The 19,698-nt window shown below is 41.8% G+C and overlaps 1 protein-coding gene across 1 annotated transcript in view; it reads left to right on the top strand.

The window, feature by feature from the left end:
• The window catches only part of KISS1R (KISS1 receptor), a 256,594-nt gene that overhangs the window by 202,825 nt on the left and 34,071 nt on the right, over positions 1–19,698 (top strand). The window contains exon 3 of the mRNA XM_075283646.1: positions 19,126–19,261. Coding sequence (XP_075139747.1) covers positions 19,126–19,261 — 136 coding nt within the window. The remainder of the gene's footprint in view (positions 1–19,125; positions 19,262–19,698) is intronic.

Raw genomic sequence — 19,698 nt, 5'->3', positions numbered from 1 at the left:
TTACTGCGTATGCGGCCTGGTATTCGATTGTGATTCGCTCATTTCTAATGGTAATGTCTCATTTTGTCTGTACAAGAGCTCTATGATTTGTAAAGTGCAGTGATATATGTTGGTGCTATATAAATAACATTTTTCTTAATATTATTGTTATGAAGATGTGGTCTTCCAAAAAAAAAAAAAGACATCAAACATCAAGAGAACATAATACGATACGAACATCAAAGAAGCAATCGTGATTTTTTGTTGTTGTTTTGCCAACAGTGTGACAACTACAGGGTGCCTGGATTGCTTCCTATATGAAAAGGGAAAAATTGGCTTTGTAAACAAGTTGGCAAAAAATTATTTCTGATGGGAACAGCAACTTAGCCCTGGAGAGAAAGAGTGGCAATTAGAGAATTTCAAGAAAAAAATTGTGGCACATTGTCAGTATGCCTGGCCTGCCAGTTAACAAAGCTGAAATATCTGAAATGGAAAGAATTCTCTGATTATGAGAACAGAACTCAGGAGTCCGATGACCACTGAGGCCAACAAGCGGCCTCAGCAGAAGGTATCTGGGATGCCACAGACCCCGGGCAGTTACACTTTTGAGAAGACGCTGGAGCAGAAGGACCAGACCACGCCTGGAGGATGTGCGGCACTTGGCACAGGTGAGTATTTTTTTTTTTATTTATTTACCTCCCCCAGCCAATAAAAAATAATAATAATTTGCCTAGACAACCTCTCTAATGTTTGTGGTACAAGGTGTTCTTCATAAGAGTACCATTTATTATGCTGTACAATGTACAATGTGGGAAGCTGGGAAAAAATTCAGAATGGGGTAGAATTGGAGAAAAGTGTATTTGTGTGACTTACAGGCTTCTTTTTCATGGTATTCCCTGTGCAGCCAAATTGATATGTTATCTGTATGCTATGTTTCAGTACAATTTCGGGTATATCAAATTTATATAGTTTTATTTACATTTTAACCTCTTAAAATCAAAACTATGCAAAAAAAAAAAATTTTTCTTAAAGTCGTCATACACTTTTACATTGGGGATGGGTGGGGGAGAGTGGACTATGATCACGGCATTAGCTGTAGGTCTCCGCTATACCTTACCATGGAGACCTGGTAGCTATGGCGTTCACTCTGTAACAGAACAGTTGCCATCTTTAAAACATCAACATCTGCCATACTATTACAGCGGGAATCGGGAAGGGGTTAAAAAGACAGGAGATTGTCGTGATCTCACTCAAGTGAGCATGTGGCATAGAAAGTGAAGTAGCATCTCAAAACAGCAGTGTTAGGCTGAGTACACACAGATTTGTGGTCTGGAAACTGAGGCGGAGGCTGCCTCAGTATCCGGACCAAAAACTGGTTAGCTGCGGGTACAGTGCCCCAGCATCCAGTCGCGCACTCCCCTCTGGATTAGGCCCAATGAATGTGCCTAGTCCGAAGGCGGGCGTGTCTTCAGGCAGATTCGCGGAGCAAATCAGCCTGAAGAATGAGTATGTCTGGCTCATTGATTTCAATGGGAGCCGTCTTTTTGGTCAGGATTTTGTGGCGAATATGGCCTCAAATTCCTGACCAAAATAACTGGTGTGAACTCAGCCTTAGGGTGGTGCCAAGTTCATCAACTTTGTGAGACATTTAATACATTTGGAGCAAATTACTCCAAAATAAACTCCAATAAAACCAGCTTTAAAAATTCCCTTTATGATATATCTTCAAATTCAACTAAGCTTTAGAAAATATCTTACATATGTGTATCCTCCTCACAGCTGTTACTAATGGCTATTTGGCCATAAGAGTGCCTTACATGTTATGATTATATACGTTCCTCCCTGCTCCACAGTACAGCGCGATTGGCACCGCGAGGCAGAAGGACGTCTCTGGCTAACTGTCAGAAACGCCCTTCTGACCATAGAAGAGCTACGGTACTGGACCGTAAGCTCTTCACACCGGGCACAGATCGGGAAAGCCGACAGTGCGCTGAACTCAGCGCACTGTCAGCTTTCCGGCAGTATATAACACTGCATGTGCCCAGATATGGTGAAAGGTCCTCTTTAACATACACACCACACCAACTTCTGGGGCTGCCAAACATTTTCAAAGTATACACCAAGGTGACACGTCCACTTTTAGATTCTATGGCATAGAATTAGTAACCAAACCATCTCGTTGCGGTAATTGGCAACGTAAAATCTACAAAAGAGAAGCATCTTGGATATTCAATCTGGATACTAGATAGCCTAAAGGTCTGAATTATAAGACGGATTTATCATACTTATATTGATTATGGGGACAATCCTCTATTACAACTGTCATAACAAGTGAAATAATATTCAAACCAAACATCCAGCATCCTCTGATTAAATTTAGAATAATGTTGTATACATTGAAATTTTTAATATATATAAATTTACTTTACTTACCTTTTCACATCCTTTACTTGTTTCTGACAATGTAACTCCTTGAGCCGCCACTATTGCGACATCTTATGCAGTGAGCATGCGTGGCTTTTGATACTTGGTAACAACAGACACACAGGGACCAGTATGGTTAGAATCAGTGACGAGCTTCTGGAGCATGGAGCATGCGCAGATACCATTATCTTAGGGAGCATGCGCACGATATGAAAATCGCCATCTTTCTTAAGGGAATCCACCAACCATAACCACGCATGCTCACTCTGCACACTTTTTTCCACTACTACCATCGCGAATGAGGGAATCAGAGTAACTTGGTACGCACAGACACATAAACTTAGATATATATATATATATCTTATCAGTTTCTCCATTTTAGAATATATAGAGATACAGCTTCGTTCCATGTATAATGACTTTATGTAGTATCAAAGTTTTTGGTGCTTCTGCATTAATTATTATCTTTTTTCATTGTACTATTGAATTTCCATACATTGGAATGTATGTATGTGTATATATGTGTTTTCATCTTTCAGAATGTTACTTTGTCTGTGAACACATTTATCTCATTATATAGAGAATGAATGTTTATATTCCACCATGTTTCTCATAGTCATCTGTGTTAACCTGTCAGCTGCTTGCATACAATTATAGTGATTGCTGCTTCCATGACTAGGAGAACGGAAGAGGTTGAGTTTCCTTTATGGTTTTTATCTTATTTAAGAGTATTTGTTTAGTGTGTTTTCATGCCATGAATAAGGAGGCTATCCTCCGAAACGCGTAGGTGCAAGGGCACGGACCCTCTTCCATTCAAACATCATGGTGGCAGAATACTTTTTATTGGCTGTATGATGATACAGAATAAAAGTTAAGTTTTACATAAAACAACCATTGTGGAGTGCTTCGTGCTGGGAAAACTTGAATTTTGGCTATCCTTAAAAATGCCTACAGATGCTTGCTCAATTTTTTTTGCCTACTGGAGTGAGTTTGTTGGGGCTGTACTGTATGTCATGGTACCGGACCAAAAATTGGGTAGCCGCGACTGAATGCCGGTGCAGTGCATCAGCATCCAGTCGCGCACTCCGCTCCAGATTAGGCCCAATGAATGGGCCTAGTCAGGAGGAGGGAGTGTATTCAGGCTGAATTGCGAGGCAAAACGAACTGAAGAATGAGCATCTTGTTTCTTTTTCCGAGAGCAGGAACAAACCAGCTCCCAGAAAAAAGAACTGACCGACTCCCATTGATTTCAATGGGAGCCATCTTTTTGGTCAGGATTTTGAGGTGGATACGGCCTCAAAATCCTGACCAAAAAACCCCGTGTGAACTGACCCTAAAGGAAACAGAAAGTCCTCAGAGGAAATCTCTGTGGAGTTTCTGCAATAAGCGCTGCGGGAAAACGTGTTGCCGTCGGGGGTTTTCCTGCAGCGCTTTTTGCTTCTGCTACATGGGGCTTTAGCCTAAGGCTGAGTTCACATGGAGTTATTTGGTCAGGAATCCGCCTCAAAATCAGCCTCCAAAAAAAGCCTCCCAATAGAACCAGGTCATGTTTTCAGAAGCGCGCACATTTTAGAGTTTGTGGCTGCTCCACATCTTTTTTTCCTGCAATGTGCGGATGAGGTAAAATTGATTACATTTCATTCACTTTGTTGATTCTGTAAAACACATAATTTATTTTTTTTCTATAGGTGCCAAAGACGTTGTGTTTCTGCAATGTGAGGTTTCAGATATTTATAGCCTATCCTGAGTATAGGCCATAAAAAAGATTAACCCTGGACAACCCCTTTAATATGCCCCACACATTTTAACGTCCCCCTTCCGCACAGAATGTCAGCCCCATCACTGCTCCCACACAATATAATGGCCCCGTCACTGTTCATTATGGGGGACCAGTGAAGTGGCCACTGTATGGGGGGACCAGTGAAGTGGCCATAAAAAATTTGGCCCAGACATCCCCTTAAAACAGGTTGTCTATAAACTGGAGTAGTCACTGTGGTGGCCGCCAGGGAGGTGTAAAAAAAATTATAAAAAAGTACACTCACCTGTCCCCAGCACCCCGTTGTCTCCCGCATATGTCTGTTCAGTCTCATGGCTTCATTTCTGGAAATCCTGTACCTAATTGATCTCAATGGTCACATGAGGTGCAGGTCTGCCAGTAAGAAGGTGCCAGCACAAAACCGAATGGACACTGGCGGGGCAAAATGGAGCGCTGGGGACAGATGAGTATTCTTTTTTATTTATTTGTTTTTTATTTTACACCACCCGCCCAGCACATGAGTTGCTCCAATTCCTGGACAACCACTTTAAAGGATTTATCCATGTTTCTAATATTGGTGGCCTGTCCTTAGCATAGGCTTTCAATATTACATCTGCGATGATACAACAGCCAGGACCTCTGTAGATCAGCTTTTCCAGGACAGAGCAGCTGCAGGTAATGGTAACATTTCTAGGAGCCATTCTGTTCACTTGCCATACAAGCTGTATCAGTAGGTTTAGGTAGTGCACATGGTATAGTGGGTGAGCAGCATGGCTCCCGACATGTTATTACCTTTAGCTGTCGTGCCTCGGTACCGCTGATCTGCAGGGTCCTGACGGTGGGCCCCTAGAAATAATTCCACTGGTGGGCCCTAGACACCCCAGTCCGACCCTGCTCTCCTCTACCCCTTTGGGTTCGCTGCGGGGGCTGTCTTGCATTCAATACTCTTCTGTACATTATATTGTGTTACCACCTCTCTTAGGTGATCTGGAGAAACAGAATATTTGTGTCGAATGAGTATTGTACCACTGAGTGCTTTGTTTATCATTTTTATGTGTGTTTCAAGTGTGATATTCATTGCTACACTTTATCATGAGTCTTTTTGCAAATGTTGCTCCATTGTCATTGTATTGTGCCAGCGCATACGTGAGTCAGTAAAGAAAAGTTCACTGCAAAGAATGAGAATTTTTTTTTATGATGGTACAATATGATGGCACAATTATAACACATTTATTTCCTTGGAATTACAACTACAACTGGTTTAATAATCTTACAAGCACACTTATCCAAGTTTCCATAGCACTTTAAAAGTATATTCCCATCTCAAGGATACTGACTAAACTGCTAGTGTATGCAAGTTCAAGAGTTATCCAAAGTACATAGCTTTAGATGTTGCTTACCTGCTATGTGAGATTATTCCACCCCATTGTTTATACAAAATTGCATTAGTCCCCAGCCTTGTGTCTCTCCTTATTTAGCATCTCAGGAAGGGTGACATGATTCACTGCTCTCTAGAAAGGAGGGGGCTGAGCTTTCAGGACTAATTTTTTCTCAAAGTTTTTATCTCTTTTTTTTTTTAATGTAGATTGTGAGCCCCACATAGAGCCTATCCCTATCAGTATGTCTTTGGAATATGGGAAGGAAATCCATGGAAAAAGACGGGGAGAACATACAAACTCCTTGCAGATGTTTTTTTTTTTTTTTGCCCTTGGTGGGATTTGAACACCAGGACTCGCTGCAAGGCTGCAGTTTTTTATCTCTGATTTTAGGTCCTGGGCAATCAAGTCAGCTAATTTCATTTTGCTGATAAATGCTTGCTCACTGACTGTCATCTCCATATGTAAACACATAAGTGCTGAGATTAATACAAGCCCACTCTTCCTCCTGACACAATGTAGGCTTATTTTTCTCTCCAAACCTGTTTAACATAAGTATTATTATTATTCGTTTATTATGCTTACTTGTATAGCGCTATCATATTCCGCAGCGCTTTACAGACATTGACAGTACAAATTATATGTAATAATATCAGCGGGAGCACGAAAAAGTCCAAAATATATGTAATAATATATCAGCTGGAGCACAAAAAAGTCCAAAATATACATTTACTGTGCAAATTATTTAATCTACATTCATATTATATATGTGAGGAAGGTAGCTCGGTAGAAAAAGTGGTGCAGACTCACCCAGTCAGAGACAAATCTTGCAGCAAAAAACAGTTTATTTAAAAAAAAACAAAAAAACAAAAAAAATAAATAAATAAATAAATCTTGATATGATAGGCAAAATAAAATACAGCCTTAACTTCAGGCAAAACAAAACATGCTCATCTGAGTGCTAACTAAACACAAAATACTAACTGTACATGTGGCTTTTTACCAGCCACACAAATCAACCAAAACAACACTGTACCGTAAAACAAGGCTCTCAGTGTCAGGACAGACCCAGCGACTTCCTTTTCTTCCAGGATCTGCCCTGAAGTGCAGGCTCTGCAGCCTTTTATGGCCCAGTAATGAGCCTATGACCCACACCTGGGCTTCAACTTATCCAAGATCCGCCCTGGACCACATATATGTCAGGAATCTGGGGGAGATATACCGTGACTCTGGCACTTTGCCTGTCACTTTATCAAATATTCCCATGTCAGAGGGGAGTGATCAGCTTAAAGTGTCATCCCAATAGGTAACACCTTATGGACTCTTGGGCCCACTTAATAGCTAAACACTCCCTTTCCATAATGCTATAGTTTTTTTTCAAGTGGTGTAAGCTTCCTACTGAGGTAGGTGACTGGGTGCTCTTCACCACCCAACATTTGAGACAAGATTGTAAGCTCTTGCGAGCAGGGTCCCCGGTCCCTTTGTGTGAAGTGACTCTTTCTTTGTAATGTATCTTTTTGTCTGTACTTGAACCCTACAAATTGTACAATGCTGCGGAATATGCTGGTGCTATATAAATAAAATGTGTAATTATTATTATTAGAGATGAGCGAACACTGTTCGGATCAGCCGTTCTGAACAGCACGCTCCCATAGAAATGAAGGAAGCACCTGGCACGGCGACTGGCCGCCGGCAAAGTGTACGTGCCAGGTGCTTCCATTCATTTCTATGGTAGCGTGCTGTTCGGAACGGCTGATCCGAACAGGGTTCGCTCATCTCTAATTATTATTATTAATAATAATAATCCTACTAATATTATAAGTGTGAAAGTTTGTGTGTTTGGATGTTTGTGAGTTTGGATTTGCGTGCAATTTTCCACAAACATAGTTTTCCCTTAGGATTGAGTCACAGGCTACTTTTGGTGCCACTAAACAACATGGCTTCCTAGCAGGAGACTCACAAAAGCAGGACTCCTAGCCCCAGCTATAGACTCACACACACTGCCTGGCATTTCCTGCCTCAACCTGCCTGCACACTCCTTACTGTCACCTCAGGAGTAGCCCTCACTCTACTCACTCACATAACACATCACATTGTCTGTATCACTACATACACAACACATCACATTGTCTGTATCACTACATACACACTCACACACACTGCCTGGCATTTCCTGCCTCAACCTGCCTGCACACTCCTTACTGTCACCTCAGGAGTAGCCCTCACTCTACTCACTCACATTTTACATATAGCTTTCCACTATACACATCACATTGTCTGTATCACGACATACACAATACAACACATCACATTGTCTGACACAATACAACACATCACATTGTCTGACACAATACAACACATCACATTGTCTGTATCACGACATACACAATACAACACATCACATTGTCTGACACAATACAACACATCACATTGTCTGACACAATACAACACATCACATTGTCTGTATCACGACATACACAATACAACACATCACATTGTCTGACACAATACAACACATCACATTGTCTGACACAATACAACACATCACATTGTCTGTATCACGACATACACAATACAACACATCACATTGTCTGACACAATACAACACATCACATTGTCTGACACAATACAACACATCACATTGTCTGTATCACGACATACACAATACAACACATCACATTGTCTGACACAATACAACACATCACATTGTCTGTATCACGACATACACAATACAACACATCACATTGTCTGACACAATACAACACATCACATTGTCTGTATCACGACATACACAATACAACACATCACATTGTCTGACACAATACAACACATCACATTGTCTGACACAATACAACACATCACATTGTCTGACACAATACAACACATCACATTGTCTGTATCACGACATACACAATACAACACATCACATTGTCTGTATCACGACATACACAATACAACAAATCACATTGTCTGTATCACGACATACACAATACAACACATCACATTGTCTGTATCACGACATACACAATATAACACATCACATCACACATTACACCAAACTTTTTAAAGCACTTTTACAGTTTCACACGTCTGTGTCCGCCCAATTCTCAAATCACCGCAGACGAAGTCGCGGGTAAAAGCTAGTAATAATAATAATAATAATAATAATAATCATTCTTTTATGAAGTCAGATGTGAACAAAAATAGTTATTTACGGAGGATCGACTTTAACACCTGGAATGCCTCCTCAGCCTCTTTACTCCACTTGACCATTATGGAACTTGTTCCCTTAGTCAGGTCTGTCAGTGGAGCGGCAATAGCCACAAAGTTTGAGATGAACCTGCGATAATACCCGACAATTCCCTGAAAAGCTCTCACTTGCTTTTAATTTAAGGGTTGGGGCCAATTTTGAATGGTCTCTACTTTGTTAACCTGGGGTTTTATTACTCCTCTTCCTATTATATACCTCTGGTACCGGGCCTCTACAAGACCCAAAGTACACTTCTTTGGGTTGGCTGTTAAACCGGCTACCCTCTGGTCAACCAAAGCCTTGCTGAGTTGCATCAGCATCTCCATAAGCCACAAGTTCACCTCCTGCTGGTGCTATGCTTGTGCTTGCTGCTGTCACCTTTCAACTTCCATCAGGGCTTTTTGCTGCTGTAGGATGACCTGTAGGGGGAGAACACATACTGAGAAGTCTAACATTACCTCTTTTGTTCTCCAGCCAGACCTCATTTTTCATTTCATTTTTCTTTCAAACCCAAGACTCCAGCGCTGCAAGGCTTCAGTGCTAACCACTGAGCCACGGTGTTGCCCCTGGACTGGAATTTTTTGAGGGACTGGTCCTGATTCCAGACTATATACAGTGTGAGCCGATGGCCGGCAAAATAATGGAGGGGATGTACACTCATCGGCCACTTTATTAGGTACACCATGCTAGTAACGGGTTGGACCCCCTTTTGCCTTCAGAACTGCCTCAATTTTTTGTGGCATAGACTCAACAAGGTGCTGGAAGCATTCCTCAGAGATTTTGGTCCATATTGACATGAAGGCATCACACAGTTGCCGCAGATTTGTCGGCTGCACATCCATGATGCGAATCTCCCGTTCTACCACATCCCAAAGATGCTCTATTGGATTGAGATCTGGTGACTGTGGAGGCCATTGGAGTACAGTGAACTCATTGTCATGTTCAAGAAACCAGTCTGAGATGATTCCAGCTTTATGACATGGCGCATTATCCTGCTGAAAGTAGCCATCAGATGTTGGGTACATTGTGGTCATAAAGGGATGGACATGGTCAGCAACAATACTCAGGTAGGCTTTGGCATTGCAACGATGCTCAATTGGTACCAAGGGGCCCAAAGAGTGCCAAGAAAATATTCCCCACACCATGACACCACCACCACCAGCCTGAACCGTTGATACAAGGCAGGATGGATCCATGCTTTCATGTTGTTGACGCCAAATTCTGACCCTACCATCCGAATGTCGCAGCAGAAATCGAGACTCATCAGACCAGGCAACGTTTTTCCAATCTTCAATTGTCCAATTTCGATGAGCTTGTGCAAATTGTAGCCTCAGTTTCCTGTTCTTAGCTGAAAGGAGTGGCACCCGGTGTGGTCTTCTGCTGCTGTAGCCCATCTGCCTCAAAGTTCGACGTACTGTGCGTTCAGAGATGCTCTTCTGGCTACCTTGGTTGTAACGGGTGGCTATTTGAGTCACTGTTGCCTTTCTATCAGCTCGAACCAGTCTGGCCATTCTCCTCTGACCTCTGGCATCAACAACGCATTTCCGCCCACAGAACTGCCGCTCACTGGATGTTTTTTCTTTTTCGGACCATTCTCTGTAAACCCAAGAGATGGTTGTGCATGAAAATCCCAGTAGATCAACAGTTTCTGAAATACTCAGACCAGCCCTTCTGGCACCAACAACCATGCCACGTTCAAAGGCACTCAAATCACCTTTCTTCCCCATACTGATGCTCGGTTTGAACTGCAGGAGATTGTCTTGACCATGTCTACATGCCTAAATGCACTGAGTTGCCGCCATGTGATTGGCTGATTAGAAATTAAGTGTTAACGAGCAGTTGGACAGGTGTACCTAATAAAGTGGCCGGTGAGTGTATATCTCGCCCAGACTGCTCAGGTGGGCAAGATGAGAGAAAGTCCAGGAATGACTTGTTCTCAGCAGACAGATTTTGTCTGCAGAGCATTTTGTTACATGCTCAGTATTGGGCTGGATTTTTTAGGAATGGCAGGTAGGATTGGCAGTGGGACCTGTCATTCCACACCCCCTCCAGTCCACACATTGTGGATGTTTCTGCAGCGTGTCAGCTGCTGTGGATTGTCCTCATCAGTGAGGTTTATAAGGTCAGCTCCAGCAGCAAGACTTTGGATAGAGCTGGACTGCAGGGCCACTTGGAATGTCACACTGTGGGAGCTCTGTCTTGTATCCTTCAATTTTGCTATCATAGGTGAGGTAACCTATTGATGTGTGTAGTTAGAGCCTAGCCGGGCAGGTATTTATTTTTGTATTGTTTTCCTTTTGCACTACCTTTTGTTATTCTTTTCCCTGCTGCACTACCGTTTTGTTTTGAGTGAAAATAAAACTCTACTTTGGTTTTGGACTAAAGAAACTGGACTTGTGTGTCTATGCCACCCCACCTAGCAACCCCAGACCCTGACAACATTTTGTTAGATTCCATCTCTACCTGAGAATTTTTTTGCTATGAAGATGGAAAAATCAAAACTAGGAATTTTAGTGTAAAACAATACCAACACAGCAAATTATCTTATTATGAGACCCAAGTGGCAGATACTACTGTTACTACATATGTCAGCAGAATTATGTACAGAATCCTGAGTATCTTCAGATAAAAGCATTGACATTATATCTTATCCAAGAGAGTGGCAAAGAAAAACAAGAAGCATTACATTTAGAGCTCCATTTAACAAGCTCCCATTTTTCCCAGTCAAGTACTGGATTATGGGAGCGTGACCAAGAAGCCCCAAAACAATTTCAGCAGGTAAATTATCAAGAACAAGAAACGAAATAGCTTTTGTCGGTGTCACTGGTGGTATATTTAACTGGGCCGTAAGACAGTGGGACATTGTTCACAGTGACAACATTGACTGGACTTAAAAGTGGAAACACTAAGATCCTCATACTGAGAATCCTAACAGGTATATGGTCTATGCTTTATAGAAAGGGTCTATTTCATGGCAAAGTACTCATGCCTTTGCTTCATGATAACAATACTTTTCTAGCTATCTCATTTACAAAGCATACAGCCTACCATACTTGCAAGTATGTGCACAGACCCAGGAGCTTAGCATGGTTGATCTTAGCCAGTTTGGTGGTCATCCACATCATCATATCGACACAAAAAAAGGTCAACCTCAATCCCTGGCTGCAAAATTACAAATGTGAATCAATTTGATGGCTACCCTCCGATCCAGGACTTCAGGACTACTGTGGCTCTATTGTCCTGCACTCAAATGAAGGCTATACTGACTTTCCTGATTCCAGAAGGCTCGGGAAAGCAGACTTGTTCTAGAGGTATATCATGGATAGCAAATGGGTTTTCACACTCCATACAAAGCTTTCCCCAGGTTTTCTATTTTTAGTTTATAGTGAGGTGTGTTAGGTTACAAGATTTCTGGTAAATATAAGCTTTTTAATGAGTGCAGTCTTTTTATAACTAGATTTGGCTTCCAGTATACTTTAGAATATGTTCCTTTTGCCAGTATGAAACATAAGTGCTGCTGAATTTCATGGCCATGAAAACGTAACAACTTTCCAAGTCAGCTTGAACTGATAGAAGGCGATAATTACCTATCACTTCCGTCCTCCACTGAGCAAAATTAGTGATTTCTGTCATAAACAGAATTCTAAATATAGTCACAGCTGATGTGAGAAATGTTTTACTTTTTTTTTAATATACCGTATATACTCGAGTATAAGCCAACCTGAATATAAGCCGAGGCCCCTAATTTTACCACAAAAAAAATGGGAAAACTTATTAACTCGAGTATAAGCCTAGGGGGAAAATGCAGCAGCTACTGGAAAATTTCAAGAATTAAAATGGTCGGAGTTTTTGGGTGCAGTAGTTGCTGGGTGCTGGAAAAGGGGAGGGGGTGTTTTGGTTGTCTGTCTGCCCCTTCCCTGAGCTTGAGGACTGGGTTTTTTTTCTTCCCCCACTTGGAATTCAGTCTGGCTGAATATAGGGTATCTGCAGTGCTCCTATTAACCCCTTCCCGATGGAACAGGAGCACTGCAGATACCCTATATTCAGTAGAACGGGCACTTTCAGACACAGGGATACCCAATGTGTATGTGTTTCACAGTCATTTTCTACTTTTGTATGAATTCTAGGGAAAGGAGGGATTTAGAACTTTTATTTATTTATTTATTTATTTATTTTTAATCTTTTTTTTTTTTTTTAGCACTACTTAATGAGAGATTTTATACGTTGATATTGTGGCTGGCAGAATTCGAGGGTCTCCCACTGCTGGCACTTCTAGTTGCTCTCCTACATACGTGTACCCAGTTTGTTGAGGACTAACCCCCTGGATACAGGCCATCTTTACAAGTATATACAAGTTTAACTACCCAAGCAACTACTAATTAAACTATCCAAAGCATTCCTGCTCCAAACTCCATCACCTGCTCAATTGGACACGGCCTACAAAGATCGCTGTATTGTATTTGAAGAATTACTCCATATGTACATTTGTGTTACTTTGTCCTGCTAGTAAAAGAGCAACGACTACCCCCGAGACCTGGTTGTCTGTTGTCATTGTCAGATATCACGTGGGGGTGGGTAGTCGGGGACATCAAAAAGGAGAGTTTGTACACATTTGGGACCCAGGGACCCCCTAAAAGCCGGCCACATCTGATATATTAAGTGTGATACCAGTCCTGGCCCTCCTGAGTGTTACATCATCCCAATCTGCAATGTGTTGAACTCAAGCGCCAGGAAGGCAACACACTGTAGGACGATCCTGGTCTTTGAGATAGCCTTGTCTGTTGTCCTAATAGTTGAATCCCCCACTACCAGCACCTGTCTAGTCTTCTCTGCACTCTTATCCAACTTCTTACTGGAGCAGACATTCCCCTGCCGTATGATCCTGCACTAGCCGTGTCATGATGCTTGGATTTCTGCATAAACAGTAGTCTGTGCCTTTTTGAGTAGTTGGTGCATTGAGTCCGTTTGATTTGTTCGGTTCATGCTGTTTTCAAGAGCAGCTAGTGCATTACTAAAAACCAAAGTCCTAGACTGTGATTAGGGAGTTTTGCCTATAAAGACTGGCACGAGTTCATATAAGTGAGTTTTGAGATGCTGCAGTTACTGATTTATCCTGCATGTTCTTACTGCTGTCTTGTTATCTGCAATCAGCAACCTGCATCAGACATGTATTGCCCCAAATATAGGAGGACTAGTATAGGGTGAGGTGACCCCTATGGGACCTTAGTGACGTTTTCTGGCAAGCTAGAGAAGCAATAATTTAATTGTGCTTTAGACCTAAGGTTTCTCAGGTAAAGTAGCCTGTGGTTAGAAGGAAAGTAAAGGGTTAATTTTGCTCATCTGTCAGTGGAGTGGAGCCTATCATTCTCAGGAATGACAATGAAGTATCAAAGGGAGATATAACAACGTGAACAGTTAACATCATTACTAAGCCACACTAGATGGACATCCAAAAATTATCATAAGTATACTCCCTGCCAAGACAAGTTGGCAACCCATCAGACACTGTGTTTATTCATTATTACATCCTGACTAGGGTTGAGCCGATCTTGACTTTTCAGGATCGATTTTAAAATCCGATTTCCCATCATTTTTCATTCGAACCCGATCTCGTTCCCAATTCCGATCCCAATGCAAGTCAATGGGATTTTTTTATTAATCGGAGATCGGATTTTAAAAGCAATCCTATTCACTATACAGCATGGAATCTAACAATTGAACGCTTTAATTGTTAGAATCCACACTGTGTAGTGAATCACTAAGTAGCCAGAGGATTTTTTTTTAATCCTCTGGCTACTTAGTCCCCCCTGGTGTCCACTTACCTCCAGAGATGGCTGCTCCGCCGCTCCGGTGTCCTTCTCGCTGCCACTCCATGCTGCAGTCTTCTTTGCCTCTCTGCTCCCTGCCTTCCAGGTTAGGAGAGTGTGGGCGGGTACTGGGAGGGGAGACGTCACATCTCCCCGCCCTGTACCCGCCCACACTCTCCTAAGCCACAAGCCCCGCCTTCCTAGCTCTTTAAACAATAACTTGGGAGGTGGGGCAGTGAGGCAAAGAAGACTGCAGCGTGGAGTGGCAACGAGAAGAACACCGGAGCAGCGGAGCAGCCATCACTGGAGGTAAGTATCTACGAGACATGTTAGTTTAGTCTCCCTTTAGAATGAATGAAGGCAGCTGGCGTGCAGGGGGTTAAGGCTGTGTGCCGGCTGCTTCCATTCATTCCTATGGAACCGCAGCGGAGCCTTCACACTGAGTATACACTATATACTCAGTGTGAAGGCTAAGGGAAAATAGTGGGGAAATAATCCTCGATCTCGATCCCACCTAAATAGATCGTGTTCGGAATTCCGATCGCGATCATGAAATTTTCTCGATCGCCGATCGGAATCCAATCTTTTCCGAACACGATCGCTCAACCCTAATCCTGACCATTTTCTGGATTTGTTGAGTAACTGTTGGAAGTGCAAAGTGTATAATAATGTGTTTCTTTTTCATTTGCAATATGTGAGGACAGGGCATTGGTTGCACCTAGGAGTTGTGTAGGGGGGCATTCAAACGGAGGAAGTTGGTGCGGATTCTGGCGCAATAACTCGCATTAGAATCAGTGTGGAAATAAAGCCTCCCATTGTCTTCAATGGGTTCCGTTTTCCACGCCAGAATCAGCGCCAACTTCCTCCATGTGAATGCCCCCTAAGGGTAGGAGTTCTTTAGGATATATCCTATGGTATAACCCTGAGCTAGCTGCAACATTTGGGTTACTCTGTGGTGAAGGAACGTTGTAGGTTGAGAATGAGAGGTTATATCTACTGTATAGGGCCTATTTTTATTCTAGTAGGATGATTACAATTATTATAATGATAATGTTACAATTATGTTTTTGATTTTCGAGTGCCTTCAATTTCATTAGACTACTGTTGAGAAGAGCCAAGATGGTGAATATGTAGTTTGATACAGGGTGATGTAGTGCCAGTGACTATTCAGTGTCAGGATGTGGCAATAGTGGATACCAAAAAATATCTTGGGGTAATTTTACATCATAAACTGAATTGGATTGAGCATACTGATAGCATACAAGAAGACCATGAGGCAGCTATACTTCCTGTGTTTATTGAAGTCCTTCCTTGCAATAGAATGATGTATCTGTTTTATGATTTGATGGTATGAATTTGGAACACTAGAGCAATATAGATGTGTGGTGCTAACACATTAGGAGGTTTGGGAAAGCATAACCTCTGCAAAACCTGGAGCATAGTAATCAAATATATGTCAGAAATGACATTGTGGTGGTCAAGTGTAGTTGTTTCAGTCAATTTTTCACAGGTTAAGTGCATAAAAGTCAGGTTTAGACATTCCTTTGTGCCCTCAGCAATAACATTTTAAATTTTAAAATACTAATAATACTAATACTAATGGGGAGTCATCAAATAAGTGGTTTTCAGTTATTTAGCCAATTGAGACTATGGTGTTTTGTGCCAGTGTCGTCAACTTTGCTGAGTGGGTGGGCATGGGCAGGACCACCAACTAAGCTGAACTCATTGTCATTTATGCTAAAAAAAAGTGGTGTAAATGATGGCTGAATCTACTGTTACTGTACTGTTACTGTAAATTTACATAATACAAAGAAATTAATTACCTATGGGAGGACCTCCATGTAGTAAACGCACCCCGACACGCGTTTCGCCACTATGTGGCTTTGTCAGGGGGAAAAAGACGTTATGTTCCCCCTGACGAAGCCACATAGTGGCGAAACGCGCGTCGGGGCGCGTTTACTACATGGAGGTCCTTCCATAGGTAATTAATTTATTTGTATTATGTTATTTTATGTTGAATATGCACTCTAAAAACTATGGATATTGTATATATCCTCATATGTATGTAATGAGAGTGTCAGTTATTCACTAATATACACTATTATCCTAACTGGGCCTCCATTGTCTGTATGGTTGTACCACCTCATTTATCATCTTTTCTCCTATATATGTTTTAACATGTATTTAAATAAAGTTTGATATATTTTTGTTAACATTGGTTGTGGCGGTGCACTTTTTTAGCATAGTGTTTCATTAATGTGGCTCTGCCAACTTTTGCCCTATATCTAGTTGTGTGTATTTACTGTAAATTTACGCCTACGTGTAATATGTTTGGATGTATTGTTATTGATACACTGATTTTTATGGTACTTATGTATCATGGCATTGTGTTGTGATGTGTTTTTGTGGAACTGTAAGGCCAGGGCCCCACGTTGCGTAAATGCCATGGAAAAAAATTGCAGCTTTTCACAGTCAGAGCAAAGTGAATGAAATACTAGTGAATCCCATGCACACTTTGCGGTAAAAACCTTGGTGCAGACATACAGTGATTTCCAAAACTGGCACGGCAAGGTTTTGGAAATCGCAGCATGCCAATTATATCTACGGAAACACCGGTGGTTTCCCCATAGGTATAATTGTAACAGAAAATCTGTCTAAAGTGCTGCGGGAAGCACCACAATGCATTGCCGCCATGGTTTTTTGCTGCGGGACCCCATGTGGGGCCTTAGCCTGAAACACAATTTCCCTTGCTAGATTAAAGATCAAGCAAGATGATAGGCCCCATTATCATGTACAGAAAATATAATGAAAAAATTTACAATCTGAAAATAAAATAAAAAAAAATGATATATTTATTATATATTTATATCTGGTTTTAATTTAGTAATTTTAAAAAGTTGGCGATATATGCTTTTCAATACTCTCATTTTTCCTGAAAGTCAACACTAAAACATTAATAAGAACACAACCTCATCTAGGAGAGTTTGACAGGGGGAATGCTTCTCTTTTAACGTCATTTACAGTTTTAAAATCTGTAATTTGTTTTTTTGTTTTCCAAATTCTAGTTTTCCATTTTGAATCTTAGCCACATCAAATGGAACCCAGTGTAGGTATCTTCCTTCTTCCTCTTTCTTCCTTCCATCTTATGCCAATTCAGCAGTGAATATGCTTTACTGTTTAAAAAGTGGCAATGTCTGGCAATGTGGCCTGCTTTTCCACAGGTATAACCAGGGGTGAACCTGCCCCTTTCGCCGCCCGAGGCGAACTACAGAAAGCCGCCCCCCCGGCCGGGAGGAGGGGGCGGAGCGGGGGCGTGGCTGAATGGAGGGGGCATGGCAAATTGAAGGGGGCGGGGCTTAGAGCCGTTCGCCGGCAGAGAGCAGGCACGCAGAGGGCCTACTCTCTGCCTGAGCGTCAGGGGAGGCTGCTGGAGCAGCGCTGCTCCAGTGGCCTCCCCAAACCACCGCTCGGTGCTAAACCAGTCCAGGACAGCTTGTCCTGGACTGGCTTAGGTTAAGAAAAATGCCGCCCTCCCTGGGGCCCTGGCATAGCGCTGCCTGAAGCGGTCGCTTCAGGTCGCCTCATGGGAGGTGCGGCTCTGGGTATAACACCCTCATATCCAAATGCAAAGCACTTTTTGTCCTTTTTGTATTCATAATATTTCTTATTACTGTTTGTGCTACTGTATTAAATAAATAAATAAATAAATAAAGATGAAAAGTGTAAACCAGGCACGTTTTTCCTCCTCTTTTGTTTAATTGCTTAGTATCACTTGCCGTTTTCCATACTTACAAAGCTTGATGTGTTAAAATAAATTAAAAAAAGATGCTTTCTGGGGTGGATTATGAAACAAAGAAAAATTTTACCTTTAGGACTCGTTCACACAGGGCAAAATCCGCCCCCTCACAATAGAGGTCTATGTAGACCGCTAGCGTCCTTTTTTCTGTGAGCGGTTTGTTCCCGCTAACAGAAAAAAAGAAGTGAGCTGCTCTTTCTTCAGACGGATTCCGCGGCTGATTCAGCTCCGGTTTCCTCCTCGCAACAACACCCTCCGGACTAGGCCCATTCATTTGGGCCTACTCCAGAGTAGGAAGCCATGACTGTCTGTAGCCTCGACAGTCGCAGCAGGTGCATTTTGGTCCTATTCTGATGCGGCTTCTTGCGTCAAAATGAGGACCAAAATATGCGGTACCTAGCCTCATGTGAACTAGCCCTTAAAATTCCAAAGACCCAAAGCAACCACAGACATGAAATGGTTAGCTGTCTCCCACTCTCTAGCTGTACAGTACAGTATATAATACAAGCAAATATTGATTTTCTGTATCTAGTTATTGTGTAATATAAAATTGTCTTTGTAGTTGTCAGAACCAATCTGCCTGAAACACTCAGTAGTACTTTACTCTTAGTTATGAACACTCTGGACATTGAATTGTAGGTGCAACATCACAATAAATTTTGTTTTCTTTTTAGAAGGTGAAAAAGAAAAATTGCTCTGCTCTGCTATATGGCATTTTAATTTTATTTTTTTTAAAGGTGTCAGTGCAAGCTACCTGTGTGACCTTGACAGCTATGAGTGTGGATCGCTGGTACGTGACTGTGTTTCCACTTCGCTCTTTGCGTCAAAGGACTCCGCGAGTGGCTGCAGCTGTAAGCCTGGGAATATGGATAGGTAAGTAGCTGAGCTTCTTAACAATGTTAATGTGTACACATAACAGACAAACAGAACAATATGGAAATGGCTTCCCAACTGCAACCTGGTAACAGACAGTATCCCATAGCACTGACAAACAAAAATAAAATTAAAATCAAAAAGTGCCCCTAAAGCTATGTTAAAAGCATGTATAGTGGCTTTATGGTACATGTTACATGAATCACTGTAAATATGGTATTATATAGCAAAGACCTAGCGATAATGCCCATGATCAGCGCCCACACTGATCATGGGCATTGTGAAACATGGGATTTTTCAAAAAACAATCAGGCCTTGATTGATGAAAAGAATCCAAAGGAGTTTATTTCAGGAAGTCCAGTTTTTAACAAAAAAAAAAAATTCTTCAGAAAATATCCATATTGTGTACAACAAAAACCTTGCACTTCAGGCTGCTG

The sequence above is a fragment of the Leptodactylus fuscus genome, chromosome 1 (genome assembly GCF_031893055.1).
Source record: "Leptodactylus fuscus isolate aLepFus1 chromosome 1, aLepFus1.hap2, whole genome shotgun sequence".
Lineage (NCBI taxonomy): Eukaryota > Metazoa > Chordata > Amphibia > Anura > Leptodactylidae > Leptodactylus > Leptodactylus fuscus.
This window is presented reverse-complemented; position numbering and strand designations above follow the sequence as displayed.